At 42.1% G+C, this 18,974-nt stretch overlaps 1 protein-coding gene across 3 annotated transcripts in view; it reads left to right on the top strand.

Moving 5' to 3' along the window:
- The first annotated feature begins 2,517 nt into the window (after positions 1 to 2,517).
- Positions 2,518 to 18,974, top strand: part of pter (phosphotriesterase related) — a 40,610-nt gene continuing 24,153 nt past the window's right edge. For 2 of the 3 annotated variants that reach the window (XM_052016760.1, XM_052016758.1), the window contains exons 1-2: positions 2,520 to 2,652; positions 3,078 to 3,524. In XM_052016760.1, coding sequence (XP_051872720.1) covers positions 3,093 to 3,524 — 432 coding nt within the window. In that variant the 5' untranslated portion in view covers positions 2,520 to 2,652; positions 3,078 to 3,092. Of the gene's footprint in view, positions 2,653 to 3,070; positions 3,525 to 18,974 lie in introns of all 3 variants that reach the window. The other variant, XM_052016759.1, reaches the window with a different exon arrangement.

The following is an 18,974-nucleotide window of genomic DNA, read 5'->3' as shown; positions in this document are numbered from 1 at the left end:
GCAAGTTTGATCATACAGGTGTGCCCTGCCATTCAGCTTGAATATGACTGATCTCAGCTCAGCTCTATTTTCTTGCCTGTTCCTCATAACCCTTGTCTCCTCTACAGACCATAAATCTAACTCCGCTTTTCGATATATTCAGTGACTCAGCCCCCACAGCTTTCCAGGATAGAGAATTCCAAAGATTCATGATTTTTTGAGGAAAGAAATCTCTCATATGCATTTTAAATTTATGATTTCTAATTCTGGAACTAATTTCCTTAGTTCTAGATTACCCCTTAAAGGGAAACGGCGATATATTTCCAATTCAGAGAGGTGTATCGTTTCAAAGGCAGCTTCCAGGTGGTGGTGTTCCTATGCTGTCCTTGTTCTTCTAGCTCGTGGAGGTCATGGGTTTCTAGGAGTGTATGCCTTCTTTTCCACTTGATGTGACTTCTTCCTTCCTTAGTTTGCCACAGATAGGTCAACCTTATCATAGTCTTTCCTTTTAGTTGGAATATACATATTTACTAACAATTATGAAATATTTCATTAAATGCTTACCACTGCCTACTCTTAATCTAAGTTCCCAGGCCACTTCCACAAACTCTGCCTTCATAACTTTGTAATTACCTTTATTTAAGATATAACCTTCAGTCCTAAGTTTCTCACTCTCAAATTCTATCATGTCATGATTGCTCTTCCCCGGAGGATCCTTTCCCATAGAATATAGAGCATAGAACAGTACAGCATAGGAATAGGCCCTTTAGCCCACAATGTTTGCACCGAACACAATGCCGAATTAAACTAATTCTCTTCTGCCTGTACATGATCTACATCCCTCCATATTCATGTGTCTATCTAACAGCCTCTTAAGTGTCACTATCGTATCTGCTTCCACCACTCCCCCCGGCTGCCCATTCCAGGTACCTGCCATTCTCTGTGTAAAAAACATGCCCCACACATCTCCTTTAAACTTTCCCCCCACCACCTTAAATGCATATCCTCTAGTACTTGTCATTTCTACCCTGGAAAACCCATTTACATCATTAATTAATTATCTCAAGACATTTGACCTGATGTAAAATAGCTTATTCTGTTTGGTTCCACAATGTTCTAGGAAATTTTCTCAAGTGCACCATATGAACTCATCAACCAGACTAAATTTGCCAATTTGATTTCTTCCATCTATAGGAAGATTAAAGTCACCCATGATTATTGCAGTATTTTTTCTTGTAAGCTCCCATTATAGATTGGTTTACACTGTGTTCTACAGAGCAGTTACAGTTAGGATTGATGGATCATTCCCACCAGTGAATTCTTTCCCTTGTTATTTTTTTACCTCCATACAAACTGACTTTATAACTTGATTTTCCAAGCCAAGATCACTTCTCATTACTCTATCGATCTTCCAACTTCCTCTTCCTTTCTGAAGTAACAACATTAAATGTTGGAGGTATTCAGCTGATCAAGCACCATCTGCAAAAAGAGAAACAGAGTCAATATTTCAGATCAGTCACCCTTTATCAGAACTGGAAGAGTGAGTAAGCAATCATGCTTTAAGTTGCAACACACTCAGAATGCTGGAGGAACTCAGCAGATCGGGCAGCACCTATGGAGGGAAGTAAACAGTCAATTTTTCGAGTTGAGACCCTTCATCAGGACTGGAAAGGAAGAGGGCAGAAGCCAGAATAAGAAGGTCGGGGGAGGGGAGGAGCACAGGCTGGCAGGTGATAGGTGAGTCCAGGTGAGAAACCTGATCATGCAGTGTTTCAACCCGAAGCATCAAGTTCCTTTCCTCCCACTGATGCTGTTTGACCCACTGAGTTCTTCCAGCAGATTGTTTGTTGCTCCAGATTCCAGCATCTGCAGTCTCGTGTCACCAAGGTGAATGAGGTGTGACATCTCCTCTAATTGCATGGGAACATTGCCATGAGAAAGGAAGTGGTTGTTGGAGATGCCAACAGATGCTACCTGATCTGTTGTGTATCTTCAGGTGAGCAGCTATCATAAGTCTATTAACCAGGCTGATCGGTAAACATTGGAATCACTGGGTCACCCTTCAGGGATATTCCCTTTGTCCTATCTCTGCAACTTAAAACTATCCCACTTTCCCAATTCTGATGAAGCGTCTTTAACCTGCAAATTAACCGTTTCTCTTTCCACGGATGCTGCCTGACCAACCGAGTGTTTCCAGCGTCTTCTGTCTTTATTTGCAGCACATGCAGTGCTTCCAGTTCTAGGAAAATTATGAACGTTTGAACAGTAATTTGCAAGACACAGAGGCCAAGGACTGACAAGGAAAATCCAAAAGCTGAATACCCCACATACTAGCAATCTCAAAATTAAAACAATAAGTAATGGATATACTCGGCACGTCAAGCAGCATCTGCGAAGCGAGAAATAGAATGAACGTTTGAAATCGATGACCTTCCCTCACAACTCGACCATTCGCAATCAGCTCATAATATTCATGTAGGATTGCATTAAGGAACAAAGTGCCAGGGAAAACTCGCGAGAGTAAGTAAGCGTGGCACGGATTGGCGAAGTGCAGTCAAGCTGGTGTTTGACAGGCGCTCCGGACCGCGATACCCGGAATTGGAGATTGACAGACAGGCTTGATGGGAGCAACCGGAGGGTGGTGATTGACAGGTGGCCTGGGACCCGGAGCTGGTGAGTGGCAGGCAAATCGGGATCCAATTTGTGCAACCGTTTACCGATCACTGTGTTTTGTTACTGAGTAGTTCAAAGTGCAAATTAAGCAATAGGAGTGAGCGTGTTCTGCCGGACGAAAAGAAACAAATTGCAGACTTTCACCTTCCCTCTCTAGAAAGTTGACGTTTTATGGAAAAGCTATAAATAGTTTATAATACATGTTTTATGACGCATCTTTAATCTGTTGCACGCAAAGATTGCTAAAAAAAACTGACGGCGCGGATTAGCGTTGCATTACATTCCAGCCTTACAATGATTTCAAGCTATTCTTTGACGTTGCAAACTCATGTTAAGTGTCCTGTTCAAAAATGAACTCCCTAGTTAAATTATAGCGGGATCGCAAGCAAGTCACACCTAATCGATTGCTTGTTGCTAGTTTTCAGGTGCACCCCAAGAAAATGCCAGGATTAAGTGGGAAAGTTCAGACTGTGCTGGGTCTGATCGATCCCAGCCAGTTGGGTCGTACCCTGACCCACGAGCACTTGGCCTTGTCTTTCGAGGTTTGCTACTCGCCACCACCTCCTGGTCAGGAAGCGTGCTCGGAAATGCCGATATCCATGAACAACTTGTACTGGCTCAAACAGAACCCGTACAGTCACAAAGGTAACCTCATGTTCAACGAGGAGACTGAGGCGGTGAAAGAGGAGCTGCTGCATTTTAAGAGAGTGGGTGGCGGATCTATCGTGGAAAACACAACGACTGGGATTTGCAGAGATGCGAAAACTCTCCGGCGCCTTTCTCAAGAAACTGGTGTCCATGTCATTTCGGGGGCGGGATTCTACGTGGGTGAAACTCATTCGCCAGAGACGCGGAACATGACCGTGGAAAATGTAAGTGCACATAACTGGTGTGCAATCCGGCCTTTGAACAGAAATGTCAAAATATTGTGATCGATAGCTTTGCTCTTTCAATTATTGTAATTGCTGCAGCCTTGTCAAGGGGAAGGTTGGGTAAAAGAGGGAAATGTTTGGAAGTTTACCAGAATAATTCCAAATAAAGTGATATCATGGCGTCACAGCACAGCATGGAAACCCGACCCTTCACCTCACCACATCCATTTGCCTATCTACACTACTCCCACTTGACCAATGGTATGTTTTATCCAGTCGATTTGTTCGCTGACAATTAGGTTTTGTTTCAAATCCAGAATGGAATTTTAGTAATAGAAATTTAGTATTCATGGGCTTATTTTACGTAGGAGATGGGGAATATGAATCATACCAGTTCAATTCTTTTCTCTTCCATGGCTCAGCCATGTTTGCACTGCTTTACTGCTCGCACCCCGTGGGTCAATAACTGTGAGATGCTGATCTTGCAGGTCTGCCCAAACCAACTGTGAAAACCATTCCACTGGCCCAGTCAAACCTAAACTAAATGGATGACACATTGCCCAGAAACAGATGACATATTTGACATCCCGAAGGATGTCATCCATGAGGACAGGTGAGGAGCTAATGTTGGTCCATTATTCAAGAAGGGAAATGGGTTATTGTAACTATAGACCGGTGATTCTCACGTCAGTGGTAGGACAGTTACTGGAGAGGATGCTTAGGGATAGGACTTATGAGCATTTGGAAAACCACAGCCTAATTAGGGACAGTCAGCATGGCTTTGTGCGGGGCAAGTCGTGCCTTACTAACTTGATTGAGTTTTTTGAGGAGGTGATGAGGTGATTGATGAAGGCAGAGCTGTGGATGTTGTCTACTTGGATTTTAGTGAGGCGTTTGACAAGGTCCCTCATGGGAGACTCACCCAGAAGATTAAGATGCATGGGATCCATGGTGAATTGGCCGTTTGGATTCAGAACTGGCTTGCCTGTAGAAGACAGAGGGTAGTGGTCAGTGGGACTTATTCTAGCCAGAGGTCTGTGACTAATGGTGTTTCTCAGGGATCCCTACTGGGACCTCTGCTGTTTGTGATGTATATGAATGAATGAAAATGTAGGTGAGAGGGTTAGTAAACTTGCAGTTGATACGAAGATTGGTGGTGTTGTGGATAGTGCAGAAGACTGGCAAAGGATACAGCAGGATATAGATCAGCTGCAGATATGGGCGGAGAAATGGCAGATGGAGTTCAACCTGGCCAAATGTGAAGTGTTGCACCTTGGGAGATCAAATGGAAAGAGACAGTACACTGTTAAATGACAAGACCCTTGACAGTGTTGATGAGCAGAGGGATCTTGGGGTCCAAGTTCATAGCTCCTTGAAAGTGGCTACACAGGTTGATAGGGCAGTAAAGAAGGCATATGACATGCTTGCCTTCATTAGTCAAGCCATTGAGTTCAAGAGTCAGGAAGTTATGCTGCAGTTTTATAAAACTTCAGTTAGGCCGTATCTGGAGTACTACATCCAGTTCTGGTCACCCCATTATAAGGAAGGACATCAAGGCTTCGGAGAGGGTGCAGAAGAGGTTTACCAAGATGCTGCCTGGATTAGAGGGCATGTGCTAGGAGGATAAATTGGACAAACTTGGGTTGTTCTCTCTGGAGCGGCGGAGGCTGAGGGGAGATCTGATAGAAGTTTATAAGATTATGTGAGGCATAGATAGAGTAGACAGCCAGTATCTTTTCCCCAGGGTTGAAATGTCTAATACTAGAGGGCATGCATTTAAGTGATAGGGGGTAAGTTCAAAGGAGATGTGTGGAGTAAGTTTTTTACACAGAGCGTGTTGGGTGCCTGGAATGTGATGCCTGGGGTGGTGGTGGAGGCAAATACGATAGGGGCATTCAAGAAGCTCTTAGATAGGCACATGAATGTGAGGGGAATGGTAGGATATGGACTATGTAGGCAGAAGGGATTAGTTTAGTTGGGCACTTTATTACTAATGTAGTTGGTTTGGTACAACATTGTAGGCCGAAGGGCCTGTTCCTGTGCCGTATTGTTCTATGTTCTATTATCAGATAAGTAAAGCTGCGCAACATTTCATTAATCTTTAATAGTAGCCAGTCATTTGAATCGAAATTTCTGCATAACAGACCAAAAGCTTTTGTATTGCAGAAATCAAATTCTTTATTACAACCACTTAGCATTTAATAAATGAAAATTAATTTAATTAAGCTCCAAATGCTGGAAACCTGAAACAAAATAGAACATGGTGGAAGCACTCAGGAAGCATCTGTGGAGGAAGGAGCAGAGTTAATACTAGCTCTGTCTTTCTTTCCATAGATGATCTCTGCCTGAGTCTTTCCAACATTTTCTATTTTTATTGGCATTTAATAAAGTATCAGATAACAACTTGGGAAATGGAAGCAATTAGGATTAAGGGAATGATTGTAATTTGCATACATGATTGGTTTAAAGTATAGGCATCAGATTTGTTTTTCTAACTGGAGAGAAGTATACAATGGGGTCCTCCAGCGATTGATATTAAGACCATTTCTTTTCTGGATATATACAAGTATACTGGGCTTGGGTACAGGAATATGTGTGTAGGAGTGAAAAGGATGAACAGATGGCCGATGCAATTAAATGTGGATAATCAAAAGGTCTGGGACAAACAACATAGAAAGGCAACATAATGGTATTGCTTTAAGAGGCCTGTAAGAGAAGAAACCATAGAAAAGCTACAGCACAGAAAGCAGGCCATTCGGCCCTTCTAGCCTGTGCCGAAACATTATTCAGCTAGTCCCATTTACCTGCCCCCAGACGATACCCTTCCAGACCTCTCTCGTCCATGTATCTATCCAATTTACTCTTAAAAGTTAAGAGCGAGCCCGCATTTACCACAGAAGAGTGAAGTATAGTTTCACAATATTTGAAAGTGGCAAAACATGTTGATAGGGCAGTTGAGAAACTGTATGGGAAACTTAGCTTTGTAGATAGGAGGTTGAATACAAAATCTAGAAAGCCATGCTGGGCTGAAAATTACAGGTTAAGTTTCAGCTGAAGTTTCATTTACATTTCTGGGCTTCTATCTTCTGGAGCAAAATCAACGCGAGGGACGAGGGACTTCAGTTATGTGGAGAGACTGAAGAAGGATTTTACAGAATAACAAGGAAGAAATTTGGTGTGAAACTAAAATGGACAGTTCTTTCAAAGAGCCAGCACAGTTAGCTCAGGACAAATGGGTTCCTTCTCCACTGTGAGGTTCTATCATTTTAATTTCTAATTGATCTGGGAAAATTACAGAAAGTAGTGACATTAAGGGACAAACCATAGCACTAAAATAATAAAATTCTCTTTCCATGGTATAATGCTCTTGTCCTTCTAAAACAACACATCTTTCAAATTATCCGATTCATCCTTTCAACATAGAAAGAGGCCATACAGCCCATTGAGTCAGTACCAGCTTACAGAGGAATCCCATTCCCCCATTAGTTTTCCCTATAAACTATTTTCCACACAGTTTTATCAGTTCTACCACTCACCTACACTTAGGGCAATTTTTTGGGATGTGGGAGGAAACTGGAGCACTCGAATGAAACCCACAGTCAGTGGGAGAACATGCAGATCCTACACCATGGGGGTCAGGATTGAAACCGAGTTGCAGCAGCTGCGAGACAGCAGCGCTACCAGCTGCACCTCCATGCCGCCACACTAGTTGCGCCACTGTGCTACCCCACCAGCTGCTGCACCGTGCCATGAGTAATGTTGCATGGTTGTGCACTTTTACATATATAATTGTAATTTATGCATTTCATCACACACATATTTCCAAGTCACTTTCCAAGAAAAGAGCAAAGGAACCCAACAACATCAGAATCAATTTGATTTCTGAATGAGATAACCAGCCTCAAATGAACTAACCAATGTCGCACTACAAGTATAGAGGAGCATTTGACTCAGGAGCTAGAATGCCTATAACCTCTGATTGAAATTACTTTTTAAAAAATGGAAATAAAGCCAGGAATGTGACATTTAGTCTCAAGGGAAATTAAACTGTGACAATATGTAGTGTTTACTTAAAGCCATCTGACTCTCTTAAAGAGATGCAGCTTCACTTTGACAGCAGCATAAAACATTATGGAGTTCATGGTATAATAAACAATGCAACTTTTCATGGACATCTGTAGAAGATTAACTTGGCTTATATTATTTGACCAACACACATTAAAGGTTGCACAAAAATTTCTCTGTTGCAATAACTTTTGTTAATTTATTGCCAGTTCAAATGCAGAAATTAAGAGTCATAACAATTGCAAATATCTTAATTGACACAGAAGCTAAATGTCTGCTTTTATCAGTCATATAATAAACCCAGAATTTTGATTTCCCACCTAAAAATGGTTAAATTCTAACTCTACCCATATTACAAATATCACAAGCAGTTAAGAGCACTTTGCTTCCATGAAGCTTTCTGAAATGTTCGATCTTGTGAGATAACATACAAAATCATGTTATTCATTTCCTCCTATTGGTTCCAAAAATGTCCTGGTCAAATCATGTAGATGCCACAGCCAAGAAAGCTCACTAGCGCCTCTAATTCCTTAGGAGGCTAAAGAAATTCGGTTTGTCCCCTTTGACTCTCACCAACTTTTACCGATGCACCATAGAAAGCATCCTATCTGGATGTATCATGGCTTGGTACAGCAACTGCTCTGCCCAGGACTGCAAGAAACAGCAGAGAGTTGTGGACACAGCCCAGCGCATCACAGACACCAGCCTCCCCTCCTTGGACTCTGTCTTTACCTCTCGTTGACTTGGTGAAGCAGCCAGCATAATCAAAGACCCCACCCACCCCGGACATTCTCTCTTCTCTCCTCTTCCATCGGGTAGAAGATACAGGAGCCTGAGGGCACGTACCACCAGGCTTAAGGACAGCTTCTGCCTACTGTGATAAGACTTTTGAACGGTTCCCTTATTCAATGAGATGGACTATGACCTCGCGATCTACCTTGTTGTGACCTTGCACCTTATTGCACTGCACTTTCTCTGTAGCTGTGACACTTTACTCTGTACTGTTATTGTTTTTACCTGTACTACATCAATGGACTCTGTACTAACTCAATGTAACTGCACAGTGTAATGAATTGACCTGTACGATCGGTATGCAAGACAAGTTTTTCACTGTACCTCGGTACAAGTGACAATAGTAAACCAATACCAATACTTCTCATTTCTGAAGCATCTTCCAATCATATAACCCTCCAAGATATCAGTGCCCTTCCAATACTAGCCTCTTAATCATCTCAGAATTTAATTGTTCCATCATTGGCTGCCATACTTGTGGAGGCCTAAACCTTTTTGCTTTTCTTACTTCTTATAAAATGCTGTTTAAAACCAACCTCTTTGACCAATATCTTGTTCATCTCCCTTAATATATCCTTAAGTGCTGGTGTCTTATGACCACTTGTGGTATTTAGCTATTTTTAAGAAACTGTGCAAAATAACTCTAAAAGTTTGCAGATGATATCACCATAGTGGGCCATAGCTCAAATAATGATGAGTCAGAATACAGGAAGGAGATAGAGAGCCTAGTGACATGGTGTCATAACAACAACCTTTCCTCAATATCAGTGAAAGAAAAGAGCTGGTCATTGACTTCGAAGGGGGGCAGTGCACATGCTCCTGTTTACATCAACGGTGATGAGTTGAGAGGGTTGAGAGCTTCCAGTTCCTAGGAGTGAATATCACCAATAGCCTGTCCTGGTCCAACCACATTGACACCACAGTTAAGAAAGCTCACCAGCACCTCTAGTTAAAGTAATTTGGCATGTCCCCTTTGACCCCCCCCCCCCCCACCAATTTTTATCAATGCACCGTGGAAAGCATCCTATCTGGATGCATCACGCTTGTTATGGCAACTGCTCTCTCTCCCTGTGACCGTATGAAACCTCAGAGAGTTGTGGACACAGCCCAGCACATCACGGTAACTAGCCTCCCCGCCATGGATTCTGTCTACACTTCTCGCTGCCTCAGTAAAACAGCCAGCACAATCAAAGACCCACACACCCCGGACATTCTCTCTTCTCCCTCTTTCCATCAGGCAGAAGATACAAACGCCTGAAAGCACGTACCACCAGGCTGAAGGCCAACTTCTATCCCACTGTTATAAGGCTATTGAACGGTTCTCTAGTACGATAAGATGGACTCTTGACCTCATACTCTACCTCGTTATGACCTGGCACCTTATTGTCTACCTGTACTGCACTTGCTCTGTAACTGTAACATCTTATTCTGTTACTGTTTTACCTCGTACTACCTCAATGCACTGTTGTAATGAATTGATCTGTAATAGTGATACTCAAGATAAGTTTTTCACCGTACCTCAGTACATATGACAATAATAAACCAATTTACCAATTTAAAAAGAATATACCGGGCTAGTTCTTACACAATCACAGTTGCACTGCAGACTATCCACAGGTGGTGTTATGGGAGAGCTGCTTGGAACTGCAAATATTTAACTGTCAAGTTATTTTCCAGCGAGGTGTCTGTGGTCATTTGATTGACAGTTCAACCAAGAAGCAAAGAAATTAAGGTTGAAAATTGACAGGAGGTGTAAGTGACTACCTTGCACAAAGTCCCATGATTCTCACTATGTAGCACGATCTTTTCTATTCATCCTGGGGTTAAACCTTTACAGAAAAGTTACTGAGTTTTGTTATTGTAGACTGGGTGTTCAGTTTCTTGCACAAATCCCTTTAAATGGACTTAATACAGTCAAAAAAGGCCAAGCATAGAGCCTGATGCTGCTCCATGTGTTTTTCTTGGAGTTGTCGTGCACAAATGATCACATCCACTGTGCCTCAAGAAGGACAGGATTTACTATGTGACTTAGGGAGCAGCTCTTCAGCTATTGGGAGGAGGTGATTGAGGAGGATCCTGGCTTTGGATTTCCCTATGACAAACAGCAGCAAAACTCCTTTGTTGTTACCACAGTTGGACTTGCTCCTTTCTTGAAGACGCTCATGATTACAGCATCTCTGAGGTCCTCTGTTATATTCTCATCTTTAAAGATATGGGCAATAAGGTTGCGGATTTGTGACTGAAGAATCTTATGAAGTAGAAATTACTTGTGTGCATTTCTTTTAATATGATGTAACTAGTGTTATATGTCTTATAGAGCAAGATCTTGATCTAGTGACATGGGCGACCAAAATATATGGAGACCTCCGGGTCAGCTGCATGTGTATTAAGTGTAGATACCTGCACAGTTGCTCACTCGGGTAAACACATACACACACACATGTGAATTTAGGCACTGGAGCTCTTGCCCACTTCCTCCCTCCTCACTTCGCACCCCTTCAGTCACCCTCCTGCTTATATTACAGCAACACTACAATCTCCAGCTCCCAAATACATCCATGTTCCTGACCCTGTTCCTGACCTCCAGCCGAACAACCACCCAAATTTCCAAGCTGCAGCTCTGGCACACCCCACAAATGTCAGCTCTGTCTGCATGTCAGAGGTGATCTTAGTGAAACACTGGCAATTCTCAAGAAGATTAATGGGACAGATATTAAGAGGTTGCTCCCCCTCATCGGGAGATATAAAACCAGGGATGAAAAAAAAACAGAATAGAGCTCGTCCTTTTACCAGAGGTATACTTCAATAATTTTAAAGTCAATTTTATCAAGCTATCAACTTGTCACATTGATGATGGTGGGAGTCAGTCAAGGACCTTTTACTTTGAGATCCAATTGAAGGAAAGCCTGTTTTTTCCAGAAGATGTAGATTCAAAAGCATTTCTTCAGCCTTTCTCTATTCAACTGTTGTTTTTATTTTACTCTTTTGTAGCCTATGAAGCATTGTGGGATTTCTGAGGATACAAAAGGTGTGGAGGTAGTGCTGAGAGAGTCCTGCTAATATGTTTTAGATTACAGATATTTAAAAGTGAGTAGCAAAGTATGGCATTTGTCAATTCAGTAGATTTTAAAAATTATGTTAGCAAATAACATCTCCCCTTTCAAATTTTGGTTGAGTTTAATTTTTGCCAATTAAACTTCATTATGAGGGACTAGAAACATAGAAAACCTACAGCACAATACAGGCCCTTTGGCCCACAAAGTTGTGCCGAACATGTCCCTACCTTAGAAATTACTAGGCTTACCCATAGCCCTCTATTTTTCTCACCTCCATGTACCTATTCAAAAGTCTCTTAAACGACCCTATCATATCCAACTCCACCACCGTTGGCGGTAGCCCATTCCACGCACTCACCACTGTCTGAGTAAAAAACTTACACCTGACATCTCCTCTGTACCTGTTCCCCAGCACCTTAAACCTGTGTCCTCTTGTGGCAACCATTTCAGCCCTGGGAAAACGCATCTGACTATCCACACGATCAATGCCTCTTATCATATACACCTCTATCAGGTCACCTCTCATCCTCCGTCGCTCCTAGGAGAAAAGGCCAAGTTCACTCAACCTGTTTTCATAAGGTGTGCTCCTCATCCCAGGCAACATCCTTGTAAATCTCGTCTGCACCCTTTCTATGGCTTCCACATCCTTCCTGTGGTGAGGTGACCAGAACTGAGCACAGTACTCCAAGTGGGGTCTGACCAGGGTCCTATATAGCTGCAACATTACCTCTTGGTTCCTAAATTCAATTCCATGATTGATGAAGGACAATACACAGTATGCCTTCTTAACCACAGAGTCAACCTGTGCAGCTGTTTTGAGCGTCCTACGGACTCGGACCCCAAGATCCCTCTGATCCTCCACACTGCCAAGAGTCTTACCATTAATGCTATATTCTGCCATCATATTTGACTTACCAAAATGAACCACTTCACACTTATCTGGGTGGAATTCCATCTGCCACTTCTCAGCCCAGTTTTGCATCCTATCTATGTCCCGCTGTAACCTTTGACTGCCCTCCACACTATCCACAACACCTCCAAGCTTTCTGTCATCAGCAGACTTACTGATCGATCCCTCCACTTCCTCATCCAGGGTCATTTATAAAAATCACGAAGAGTAAGGGTCCCAGAACAGATCCCTGAGGCACCCCACTGGTCACTGACCTCCATGTAGAATATGACCCGTCAACAACCACTCTTTGCCTTCTGTGGGCCAGCCAGTTCTGGATCTACAAAGCAATGTCCCCTTGGATCCCATGCCTCCTTACTTACTCAATAAGCCTTGCATGGGGGACCTTATCAAATGCCTTGCTGAAATCCATATACACTACATCTACTGCTCTTCCTTCATCAATGTGTTTAGTCACATTCTCAAAAAATTCAATCAGGCTCATAAGGTAGGACCTGCCCTTGACAAAGCCATGCTGACTATTTCTAATCATATTATACCTCTCCAAATGTTCATAAATCCTGCTTCTCAGGATCTTCTCCATCAACTTATCAACCACTGAAGTAAGACTCACTGGTCTATAATTTCCCGGGCTACCTCTACTCCCTTTCTTGAATAAAGGAACAACATCCGCAACCTTCCAATCCTTCGGAACCTCTCCCGTCCCCATTGATGATGCAAGGAACATTGCCAGAGGGTCAGCAATCTCCTCCCTCACCTCCCACAGTAGCCTGGGGTACATCTCATCTGGTCCTGGCGACTTATTTAACTTGATGCTTTCCAAAAGCTCCAGCACATCCTCTTTCTTAATAACTACATGCTCAAGCTTTTCAGTCTGCTGCAAGTCATCACTACAATCACCAAGATCCTTTTCCATAGTGAATACTGAAGTAAAGTACTCATTAAGTACCTCTGCTATTTCCTCCAGATCCATACATTTATTCAAGAAATGGAGAAGAGATAGCCCAGGAAATTATAGACTACTTTTTAGTTTTGCGATTTTTAGCAAACTGTTTTTACTAGATTGGTTATCCACTGTTCACCTATCCATTTTCCCTTTCCATTGATGACTGAGTCTAGTTTTGTGTCTCTTTCACAGAAAGTGAAAATTACTCACCAGTACCGTTAATAGGCCAAGCAGTCTGCGTATTCTTCAAATTTGGAAATATTAGATCCTGAGAGAATTTGGATTAATTGAGTATCAAAACTCTTTCATAACGTTATGTGCCAAATTCAACAGTTTTAAGGACAAAGAGCTTGCTATTAGCCTTACACAAGAAACTAGGAAGAGGAGTAGGCCACCTGCTCCTTAAGCCTGCCCTGCCAATCAATATGATCATGGCTGATCAGTTCCAAGGCCTTAAAGATTTAACTTTTCCTGAAGCACAAATACGTGGCATTAACAGCTTTTCCTTCTTTTAGAACCATAAGGATTTCTCAGAAAAGCCAAAGTAAATAAATCCTTTCAAATAAAACTAAGTTTATAAATGCCATGCTTTCCCGTTTCCATTTTTGCATGAAATGCAGTGTAATTACCATTGTGCGTGTAGCACTCGTAGTGTGAAAGTTATATTGGTAAACAACTCTCTTTTATTTTGAGTCCACATAAAGGGATGGCACAATAATACTGCTGCCTCACAGCTCCAGAGGCTTTGGTTCAATCTGACAACTGGTGCTGTCTATGTGGAGTTTGCAGGCTCTCCCTGGTTCTGCGTTGATTTCCCCAGCGTGCTCTGGTTTCCTCTGACATGCCAAAGAAGTGCTGGTTGGTAGGTTAATTGGCTACTCTAAGTTGTTACAGCGTAGGTGAGTGGTAGAAGAATTGGGGATGGGGAGCGGTCAGTGTGAGAGAGAATAGGTTACAGGGAAGTAAATGGGTGAATAGAAGTGATGCAATTGCCCTGAAAGCCAGCATATACTCATTGATACTCAGTACATCCACTCCAGAAAGCCCGCTTTGATGTGAGAAAATCATGAAAACATGTTTTTCCCTGAATCTGGTAGATAGTATAGATAATTACATTCTGGAGAGAGAAAACTACTAACCAGGTTTCTGCACTTAAACTGGAAAGAAATACAAAAAAAAGCAGTCAGAGATTTTACAATATATAAAATGAAAATAACAGAAGTAAATATTGGTTTCTTAGAGAAAGTCACTGGGGAATTAATAACACGAAATAAGGAAACTGGAAAACTACTAGTGTAACACCCATATTCAAGAAAGGAGAGAGAGAAAGCGTGAGACTATAAGTCAGCTAACCTAATATCTGTCATTGGGAAAATGCTGGAATCCATTATTAAGGAGATTATAGCAGAACACATGGAAGTCATAATAGAATTAAGCAAAACCAATGTGATTTTATGAAAGGGGAAGTGTGTTTGCCTAATTTATTAGAGCTCTGTAAGAATATCGGGAGCAGTGTGGATAAAGGGGAGCCAGTGGATATACAGGATGCAGTACGGATTTCCAAAAGACATTCAATATGTTACCTATGTTACCACATGGAAGGTCACTGCACAAGATAGAATCTCACAGAGTTGAAAGTAATCTACATTAATGATGAGAAGGCCCTTGTGTGTTGTATCCAGATTTGCTGATAATACAGAGATGACTGCAAAAACAGTTATATGAAGACCCTGCAAATATAGATCAGTTAAGCCAGTGAGCAAAGATTTGGCAGATGGAGTATAATGTGGGGAAATGTTATGTTATCCTTGTTGCCAGGAAGAATAGAAAAATGAAGTATTGTTTAAATGGAGAGAGACTGCACAATGCTGCTAAATAGAGAGGTCTGGGTGTCCTCTTGTATGAAACACAGCAGGTTAACATGCACAAGGCTGCCCCATGCCTAGAGTACTAAATCCTAAAGCAAAGAGACCCGCAAATGCCGGCAATCTGAAATAAAAACAGAAAAAGCTGAAAGTGCTTAAGTCATCAACTCTGCTTGATTTATTGAGTACTTTCAGTATTTTCTAAGTTTATTGGAATACTGTGTAGTTTTGATTTCCTTACTTAAGGAAGGATTAACTTTGCCGAGCACCTGCACTCAGTCTGCGATGGCCATTTTGAGCTCCTGGTGGCATGCCATTTCAGCTCCCCTTTCCATTCCCACACTGACCTGTTTGTCCTCGGCCTTCTCCACTGCCAGGATGAGGCCCAATGCAAACTAGAAGAAAAACACCTCATGTTCTGCCTGGGTAGTCTACAACCCGAAATGGTGTGTTTATTGAATTTTCCAATTTCAGGTAACTTGCACCCCCCTGTGTTCCTTTCCCTCTCCTTATGATCCACCCAGGTTCTCTCACCTCCCTTCTTTCCAAACATACCCCCCCCCCCCAGCTGCCTGTTACCCAGTTTCTTTCCCTTTCCTTGCCTAGCTCCATCTGCCCATCACCCATGCCCTGAATCTACCAGGTCCCTTATCTAGTTCCCTCACCTAACTGGTTCCTTCTGCCCATAATCCCTCCCTTATCTGTTCCATTTATCACCTTCCTTTATCAGATTCCAGAATCTGCAGCCCTTGTTCTCTCCACTTATCACCTCCCAGCCTCTGTTTATACCTCCATTCTTCCTTCCCCTCATCAACCCCTCCTCAGCTGGTTGCCAGCTCCTGCCTCATCCCACCCCTCACCCCTTTATTGCTGGCTATCTCCCCTCTTAGTCCTGATGGAGGGTCTCGACCTGAAATGTCAACAATCCCTTTGCTCCATTGATGCTGCCTTGCCCGCTGAGTTCCTGCAGCAATTTGTTTTTCGCTCCAGGTTCCAGCATCTGATGTATCTTGTGTCTACAGGGATTTACATGCAGTGGAGGCAGTTCAGAGAAGGTTGATTTCAGGATGAAAGGGCTGTCTGTTAGGAATGACTGAGCAGGTTTGGCCTTTATTCATTGAAGTCCAGATGAATGAGAGTTGGTCTTAATGAAGCACATGAGATTCTGAAGGAGATTGATGGGGTAGTTCCTTATTTGGGGGTCTAGAACTAGAGGTAAGCTTCAGAATAAGGAGCCATCTATTTAAATACAGAGATCAGGAGGAATGTTTTTCTATCAGAGAGACATGAATCTTTGAAACTCATTATTTCAGGGGGGTGGGGAAACTTTAGTCAAAACAAAAAAAGAGCATATATAAGATTTAGAAAACTGAAATCAGAGAGGGCCTTTGAGGAATATAAAGGAAGCGGGAGAGAACTTGAACAGGGGATCAGAGGACTAAAAGGGGCATGAAAGGTCCTTGGTGAGTAGGATTAAAGAGAATCTGAAGGCATTTTATATATACAATAAAAACAAGTGGGTAACCAGGGAGAAGGTAGAACTACTCGAGGAGAAAGGAGGTAATTTATGTCTGGAGCTAGAGGAAGTGGGTGAGGTACTTCACAAATGTATTCACATCGGTATTCACAAAGAAGGAAAACATGGAGGATAGCGAGATCAGGGAGGGGTATATTGATATTCTAGGACATGCCGATGTCAAGAAGGAGGAGGTATTGGGCCCTTGAGAAAAAAAGTCCCCAGGGTCTGATGGAATCTATCCCTGGTTATTGAGAGGGGCAAGAGAGGCGAATGCAGGGGACTTGACAGAGATCTTTGTATCTTCTTTTATCACAGGCAGGGTCCCAGAGGACTGGAAAATAGCCAATGTTGTTCTTCTGTTTAAAAAGCGCAATAGAGACAAACCAGGAAATTATAGGCAGGTGAGCTTTACATCAGTGGTAGGGAAATTATCGGAGAAAATTGTTAGGGATAGGATCTACTCGCATTTGAAAAAGCATAGACTTATTCGGGATAGTCAGCATGGCTTTGTGTGGGGGAGGTCATGTCTTACAAACCTGATTGAGGTTTTGAGGAGGTGATTGATGAGGACAGGGCAGCGGATGTTATATATATTGACTTTAGTAAAGCTTTTGACAAGGTCTCTCATGGTTGGCTGATCCAGAAGATTAAGGCACATGGAATCCATGGAGATTTGGTAGATTGGATTGAAAATTAGTTTGGTCTTAGAAATCAGAGGGCAGTGGTAGAGGGGTGTTATTTGACTGAAGGTCTGTGACCAATGGTGTTCCACAGGGATCAGTGCTGGGACCTCTGTTGTTCGTGATATATGTTAATTTGGATGAAAATGTAGGGTGGCTGATTAGTAAGTTTGTAGACAACATAAAAATTGGTGGAGTTGTGTATAGTGAGGAAAGTTGTCAAAGGGTTCAGCAGGATATAGACCAGTTTTAAATGTGGGCAGAGAAATGGCAGGTGGAGTTTAATCCCCATAATTGTGAGGTGTTGCACTTTGGAAGATTAAATGTAAGAGGAAAGTATACGGTAAATGGTCGAACTCTTAGGACCATTGATGTAGAGAGGGATCTTAGTCCATAACTCCCTGAAAGTGGCAACACAAGTAGACAGGATAGTAAACAAGGCATACAGCATACTTGCCTTCATCGGTTAGGATGCTGAGTATAAACGTCAGGAAGTCATGTTGCAGTTGTATTAAACTTTGGTTAGGCCTCATTTAGAGTACCATGTGCAGTTCTTGTTGCTGCTGCATTACAGTAAGAATGTGGAGGCTTTGGAGAGCACGCCGAAGTGGTTTACCTGGATATTGCCTGGATTAGAGAGTATTAGCTATAAGGAGAGGTTGGACAAATTTGGATTGTTTTCTCTGGAGCATCAAAAGCTGAGGGGCAACCTGATATAAGTATATAAAATTATGAGAAATAAAATAGGGTAGACAGTCAGGGTCTTTGTCCCAGGGTGGAAATGTCGAATACTAGATGTGAAAGCCTTAGGGTGAAAAGAGGAAAGTTTGAGGGAGATTTATGAAGCAAGTGTTTTACACAGTGAGTGGTAGGTGCCCGGATTGCATTGCCAGGGGAAGTGGTGGAAGCAGATATGATACCAACTTTTAAAAGGCATTTACACAGGCACATGAACAGGCATGGAATGAAGGGATACAGACCACATGCAGTCAGATGGGATTAGTTTGAATTGGCATCATGGTCAGCACAGACACTGTGGGCCAAAGGGCCTGTTCCTGTGCTGTACGGTTCTTTGTTTTGTGAATCATTGAACATATTCATTGCTGAAATGGATTGATTTTAGGGCTATAAGGGAGTCAAATGTAATGGGAATTAGGCAAAAATTTGGAGCTCGGGCTAAATCCAGATCAGCTGTAACCTTAATGAATGGTGAAGCTCCTACTTCTTATATCCTTCGGTCCTCGTGTTGTTAATTCACCAGGAATAAAAATAAAAACAGTGAAAATTTACTAGTATCATATAACAGTATTACTGGCATGCATTTTTGAAAGTTTCCTTTTGTACTTATAAAACTAGAAATTATTTTAATAGGATATAAATATTAAAATTATTATATATGTTTTCTGCTTTTAAAGATTGCCTATTATTAATCTCCCTGCTTATTTTCAATACAATCATTTAGGTGCCAGAGTGATAACTGATTGCCCAATCACTAGCAAAGGATTTATTGGTTAATGAATCATTCAGCTGTTATTTTGGCAAATAAGTTAGAAGGACATTATTTACACCTTAAACTGTCATACAGTTCATGGGAAAGTAATGTTCACTTTCAGCAGG

The sequence above is a fragment of the Pristis pectinata genome, chromosome 5, assembly GCF_009764475.1.
Source record: "Pristis pectinata isolate sPriPec2 chromosome 5, sPriPec2.1.pri, whole genome shotgun sequence".
Taxonomy (NCBI): Eukaryota; Metazoa; Chordata; class Chondrichthyes; order Rhinopristiformes; family Pristidae; genus Pristis; species Pristis pectinata.
This window is presented reverse-complemented; position numbering and strand designations above follow the sequence as displayed.